The sequence below is a fragment of the Ipomoea triloba genome, chromosome 11 (assembly GCF_003576645.1).
Source record: "Ipomoea triloba cultivar NCNSP0323 chromosome 11, ASM357664v1".
NCBI classification, from domain to species: Eukaryota; Viridiplantae; Streptophyta; class Magnoliopsida; order Solanales; family Convolvulaceae; genus Ipomoea; species Ipomoea triloba.
In genome coordinates, this window is record NC_044926.1 from 9,602,029 (window position 1) to 9,608,799 (window position 6,771).

The 6,771-nt window shown below is 33.2% G+C and overlaps 2 protein-coding genes across 2 annotated transcripts in view; one reads left to right on the forward strand and one right to left on the reverse strand.

Annotated features, from left to right (window-relative positions):
• The first annotated feature begins 1,034 nt into the window (after window positions 1-1,034).
• Window positions 1,035-1,595, forward strand: LOC115997022 (zinc-finger homeodomain protein 2-like). The gene has a single exon (XM_031236471.1). The coding sequence runs from the start codon at window positions 1,090-1,092 to the stop codon at window positions 1,579-1,581; it is 492 nt and encodes a 163-aa protein (XP_031092331.1). The 5' UTR covers window positions 1,035-1,089; the 3' UTR covers window positions 1,582-1,595.
• Window positions 1,596-4,908: 3,313 nt separating this feature from the next.
• Window positions 4,909-6,771, reverse strand: part of LOC115997024 (calmodulin) — a 6,218-nt gene continuing 4,355 nt past the window's right edge. The window contains exons 3-4 of the mRNA XM_031236472.1: window positions 5,459-5,539; window positions 4,909-5,374 (exon numbers count right to left, since the gene is read on the reverse strand). Coding sequence (XP_031092332.1) covers window positions 5,240-5,374; window positions 5,459-5,539 — 216 coding nt within the window. The 3' untranslated portion in view covers window positions 4,909-5,239. The remainder of the gene's footprint in view (window positions 5,375-5,458; window positions 5,540-6,771) is intronic.

Below are 6,771 nucleotides of genomic sequence, written 5' to 3' on the forward strand. Positions count from 1 at the left end.
ATTGGAAACTAACGAAGGAAAGCCCAAATTACTCCCCGGGAATTAAAAAAAAATGATTACTAATCTCAAATTAAATCCTAGCCATCAAATCTTACACAATGAAGAGCCTAGATCAAAACACAATTTTCACGTAGTGAGTGATTATCGTGTGTGTGTATCATTAAACAAGCAAATGTATATTTTCAAAGTATAAATAATTAAAACACAATAAATCATTAATTAATTAATCAACATAACTAATAAAACTAAAGCGTATATTTCAAATTTGGAGATTTTTTAAAATAAAATGGATATTTGATGCCTTCCTTTATTAAAATCTTGATAAAATAAATAAGATAAAGAGAACTTTAATTATTTGGTTTATTTCTTTCTATTTAATGAATTTAAACTTTAATATATATTTTGAGTTCACTTAATGTAAACAAAATAGATTGTTTAAAAAAAATTAGAGGGGGATCAAAAATATATTTTATCCCTATTATGTCAATATAGACATATACATATTTACGAAAATATTTTAAGGTACGCGGGGCGGGTGGGGGGCCAGGGCCCCTACCCCATAAGGTGGCTCCGCCCCTGAGATAAACTTTATGAGTGAAGGTTAACCAGATTTCACAAAACATGTCTAGAAAATTGTATCTCAATGAATTGGTTCCGTTTTGCAATGACCACTACTCTAGGTAATACCAATCACTTTGTAAGTTGTGAGTATTATCGATCACTATTTTTGGAATTTCGAGAGTGGTTGGAAGTTGAAAGTTAATTGGTTGAAAACTTAATTTTAGATTAGACCACAAATTTAAGAGTTTGATTATATTACTTTTCGGTGGTCAAAAAGTTGTTAAATAATTTTCATAATTTTAAAATTATATTTTTTAAAGTAAGAAAGGTGTCGTCGTGTTGAGAGTTGATGACTGATGAGGAGTAAAAAAAGCTAGAAAATTGTAATAATAATGATTAGTAAGAAAGCATAATGTAAAACGGGAGTATATATTAGTCAGACCACGTAAATGAACGTGCCATACAACACTAGAACACATTGAAATTAGCAGCCAAGAAAATAGAGAGAGAAAGAGAGAGAGAAAAAAAATGGACAACACAAACGAGCTCTACAAAGAGTGCCTACGAAACCATGCAGCCAGTCTCGGCAGCTACGCCACCGACGGCTGCGGCGAGTTCACACCCGACGGCGCCGCCCTGCACTGCGCCGCCTGCGGCTGCCACCGCAACTTCCACCGCAAAGTCGTGGCGTACGGGCGCGGGGCGGCCGCCGTGGAAGACCATGACATGATGGGCACCCCCACCCCGCCGCCGCCGGAGATGACGGAATCGCCGGAGCGGAGCGGGAAGAAGAGGTTCCGGACGAAATTCACGGCGGAGCAGAAGGAGAAGATGCTGGCGTTCGCGGAGAAGCTGGGGTGGAAACTGCAGAGGAAAGATGAAGAGGATGAGATTGAGAGGTTTTGCAGAGGGGTTGGGGTTAGTAGAAAGGTTTTCAAAGTTTGGATGCATAATCATAAGAACAATAATTCTTCAACTCCCTCTGCATCTACTGGCAATGTCTCTTCTCTTACCCAATAAACCCAATTTAATTATATTTCTCACTTAATTAATCATATATATATATATATATACTACTCCTATAAAAACCTGAGTTATCTGTTAATTACCAAATCTAATATATCAGAGACAAAATTTTGGCTGATTCTTCATCTGCATTTCTTTACTGCTACTTGGTAATTAATGGTTAAAATTGTCTGTATAATATGTTGGACTTATATTAGTTATATATAGCTTGGGGTTTATCAGAACTGGAACAATCTGATCTGTATTTCCCTTTTATTGGATAACTATTGAGATTACTTGTCAGGTGCTAAATGGGTCTGCCTGGTAGAATTCCCACAAAAGAGAGAAAGAGAATTGAAGTTGTTCAATCCCTAAAACTTTTTTTTTTTTTAAAAAGTGGCAAGTTAGCTCTCTTTGTGGGGAAAAATTCCGGGAGAACCTGGGTTCAATTATCACAAGTGACGATTTTCCATGGGTCAGCTCCTGTGCCTCTCGGAGCGAACGTGGGCGGACCTGGACCGTTAAACGGACAGAAAGAGACCCCGTGAATTTACCAAAAAAAAAAACATAGGTTTCCTAGCTATGTGAACATGTCGGCTTGGGCGTTGTTGACTCTTTGTGTTTCAATAAGTTGAGAAAGTAGTTATGAATAGATATTACATTGTAAAAAGATCACTAGTACTCAAATAACACATGTTTCGTTGCTATGTGAACATGCCGGCCTCTAGATCCATGAAGATATAAATAGAGTGATTTTTGACTCTTGAAGTATTTTTCTTTTTCTCTTCAAAAAAAAAGTATTTTCCTTTTTACCCTTCGACTTTTGTATAGTCATCAGATATTCTCTTTTTTTTTCCTACTATATTTCCTTGGCTTGATTTTCTTGTCACTTTTAGCTCTTCAAGTGAGTTTTCCTGTCAAACATTATTTGAAACCAGCACAACAATTAATTCAGCTAATGTTTGGTCAAAATGTCTAAAAATGGTAAGAAACTTGTTGAGAAATTAATTGATGGTACAAATAATATTAATTGATGTTTATAAGTGAAAATACTACAAAAGTTGAAGGACTAAGGTAGAAAAAATTCTCTTAAAATTTTTTAAAATTATGAGTTGAGATTCTGTAGATTTATTGGGTAATTCCGGGCTATATTGAGACTTTAAATTTTAAATTGGCTTAAAATCTTATTTTAGATAAATATTTTAAATATTAATTCATTATTATAAGTGATGACACAAATATTAAGTTTGAAAAGTGTTTAGGGGTGAAGTGATATCATCTGTGAGTACATGTTAGGTAGGTAAACTACAGTTGGCTCTGATTTATAGTTCCTACTACTACTACTACTATTATTATTATTATTATTATTATTATTAATGTTCCCATTTCAGAAACCCCATACTAGTATGATTGTGGTCTCCGTTGTATAGGCATGGCCATGTTTGTAAAAGTACAATCTTTTTCCGAATAATTCACCTACACACCTAAGGTTGAGACTAGAAACACATGGACCTCATCTCCTACCATCATATGCCAAAGTTATGCCCGTAAGGGCAGCCTGAGTGGCAAGACCAAGACGCTCGCGGCAGTGAGGTCCTGAGTTCGAAACCGTCCGGCTAGGATCACAGGGCGAGGGTTTACTCACATACTCGGAAGAGGAGTTCGAAACCGTCCGGCTAGGATCACAGGGCGAGGGTTTACTCACATACTCGGAAGAGGAGTGAGGTTTGCCTCGATAAACCCAATATGCCAAAGTTATTATTAGCATTATTCACATTTGGTTAAAAACTGTGAATTTTCTTATAAATTAAAATTATTAGTAATATTTTATTTTATTATAAAAATTTTTAAGTTACACAAATTTACAATCAATTTTTAAATTATATATATAGTTAAAGTTAGTGTAATAACATATTTTAATTCAAATTTACAAGTATTTATGAGAATTAATTTAATTCATGGATTAATTCAAATATACTAGCTTGAATTTACGCGTACTAAAAGTAATTTATGTATGCTATAAAGCCAACAATTAAGTATGGGTACATGACCTTATTCCGATGGATGATCCCATCTGGAGTTTGTATTCTTTAATCTTTATTAACAGAGTATTATTTTCCACTTTCAGTACAGCTTTAGAGCAAAAAAATAATAATAATAATAAAACTTTGTCAAAATTATCTTTTCTGTAGGAGTATAGGACATGGCTATTTTTTTTTTTCGTGGGTAGACTAATCTTAAGGGGCAAAATGTTGGCTAGATTGATTTCTGTATATAAGAGGGAGTTCGAACTCCCGACCTTTCTTAAAGGACAAAAGTGCTCACCACTCACATCAACCAAGCTGGTTATAGGACATGTCTATTTTAAAATTATTCATGTATTTGTATCACTTAATTCTATTGTGTCAATGATAATTGAGGGCGTGTTTGATTCAAACATTAGAATGAAAATGATAATTGGTATCAAATACTTACTAAATACTTAGTAATGTTAATGAGTTTAAGTATAAAATATCTCCTGATTTGGTAAGAAATTAGAATTGACATTAAAATATTTTGTAAATAAAAAAATAATTAATTAATTTAAATAAATAAAAATATAAAAATATACTCTGTATAATACACACACACATATATATATATATTAAAGTTCTATGTTTAGCACAAGAGCAATGACATTTAAAAAAAAAAATTCTCCCTCATTTTTTATTTCAATTTCTAAAAGAAGAAGAAAAAGGATAGTGAATTTTATAATTACACAGTAATAGATATCAAATTCGATAATAAAGTATGAAAATCACCAACCAAACGCTACCTAAGATAATTAAAAAATACTAGTAATAATTTTTTAATGCCACTTGTAATTATTTTGATATAAATTTAATTTTCAATTATTTTACAGTGCATATTTAATACTCCCAGTGCATATTTAATACTCCCTGTCTCATTTTACCTGTCTTATTTACTATTCATTGGTCAAACCAACTCTTTCTTCATTCATTATTTTCTTATTTTTAAATTTGATTTTTTGTGTTTAATAGTACTTTTAATGTAGTTTTTAAATATATAAATTTTATATACTAATACTAAATTTAATATTATGAAAAATTGAATTAAAAATAACTTTAGTCAAGCCTCGTTAACCGAATCGAACGGAGGTAGTAATTAATTTATTAGCAAAACAGCAAATTTAGTCCTTGGTTGGATTACATTAACATCTCCCACTTCTTTAAGATTTTAGAGAGTAAATCAACCCTATAGTAGTTTTTAAAAGCAAAATCACAAACAACAACAAAAAAAAAGAATTATAGAAAGTAAAAGAATAATGGCAGGGGAGAACAATAATTTAAACCAGTGCAAATATCATTAGAAGAAAAGGCATGCAGTAAATAAGCAAGTAATTAGCCAGTAACATAGGGCTGTACATGCCTGCCTAGTGCCTAGCTTTTTTTCCCCTTTGTTGCATACTTGGATAGTTGGATATATATATGTATTACACTATTACTAATACGGAGTAATAGACTAGGAGTAGAAAAAGCTAGCAACGCACAACAAAACACTTGCCACCAAATAGAAAAGACAGAAATCCCCACCATGTTATAGAATGTAGAAAGAGAGATGACACCCCCCCTAGTATCACATTATTTGAGCATCACTCTGAGAAACTTGCACCTCACTTAGCCAGCATCATGCGTACAAATTCCTCATAATTAACTTGGCCATCGCCATCTATGTCTGCTTCGCGTATCATCTCGTCCACCTCTTCGTCTGTCAGCTTCTCCCCGAGGTTTGTCATCACATGACGGAGCTGCATGTGCCACAGGTGCACCTCAGCAAACTTTTGCAATACTCTACTCATTACTGAAAATTATCAGGGACAGAAAGGAGATACCTCGGCAGCAGAAATGAACCCGTTCTGATCTTTATCAAATACTTTGAAAGCTTCCTTGAGCTCCTCCTCAGAATCAGTGTCCTTTAAAAAAAAAACCACAATTATTGACATGTAAAGGGATATAAACTGTTTTTCTTTGCCTCTTTAATCAGACACCTCAGTAAAGTCCATCAACGTTTGGGGTAAGAACACCTAAAGACCTCAGAGCAAGTTACTTCCTTTAACAGTCGGCATAAATTGATAGAACAAGCACTAGACTTAAAACAAGCACCTGTGTAGGTAAAGCTATGGCTTGAATAGCAGTAGGCAAGTCAACAAGGATAGAAAAATGTTGTACATCTAAAATCTACAGTTGAAAATCTCAGATTAATAAGAAAAGTGAAACAAAAACAAAAATTTTCCGTGAAATGCACGCGGCTGGTGCAGGCAACACACACTAGGAATGGTGACCCCCCAAAAAACTCTTCTGCAAATTTTTTTCCTCTTTCTCCTGCCCTCCCTCCCCTCCACCTCACCAAAAAACCCACCCAAATCAACTATTGGGGATGCTCTAAGAGTATGAAATTTAGAGAAAAATCACATCCAGCGAAAGACTAGGTGGCAAATTAAGCCCATATTCATTAAAAAAAATAAATTAAAAAGGTATTTATATTGGTATAGATAAAACAGTACTCAAAAATATTGTAACAAGTCCTCTCCAAAATAATGGCAATCCTTCATATGCTTCACATATCCATATGACCATATCTTTTAGAGTTATTTACAATGAAAATTCAATAGCAGTCTTTTGCATGTTTTACATAATTACATGCATAGATTGAGGCACATTTAGAGTAATAGAATAGGACTATTTGACATAGGGTATTAGAGTTCTAGTTAGTCTAGTTATTATAGTTTTGAGTATCATTCAATGTCATGTAATTCCTATCTAAAGGGTATCAATTTGCTATATAAAAGAGATTTCTATCAATAATATATGTCAATCACATTCTATTCTATCCACAAATTAGTTTACATTTTATGCATTTTGATTATATTGCTATATTAGTTTTCCTTACCTTTTTTTTTATCTGATGAATTAAAAAAGCTTCATCATAGTGCCCACTTAAGCTAATAGCTCTATAGCTGCAAATTTGGCCCATAAAATATACCAAATGTTAACATAGCCCATACCTATGCAAGGCCATGTTTAGCCTGCCCATATTCAACCTACTATACCCAATTACCCGCCAATTCCTTTTAAACCCCAAAAAAAACAAAATAATAAAATAATAATAACAAAAAACAAAAAAAAAAAAAAAAAAAAAAAAAAA

Bases quoted from the DNA above. Each gene is read 5' to 3' on its own strand.
- LOC115997022 (XM_031236471.1), top strand. From the start codon at position 1,090: ATGGACAACACAAACGAGCTCTACAAAGAGTGCCTACGAAACCATGCA.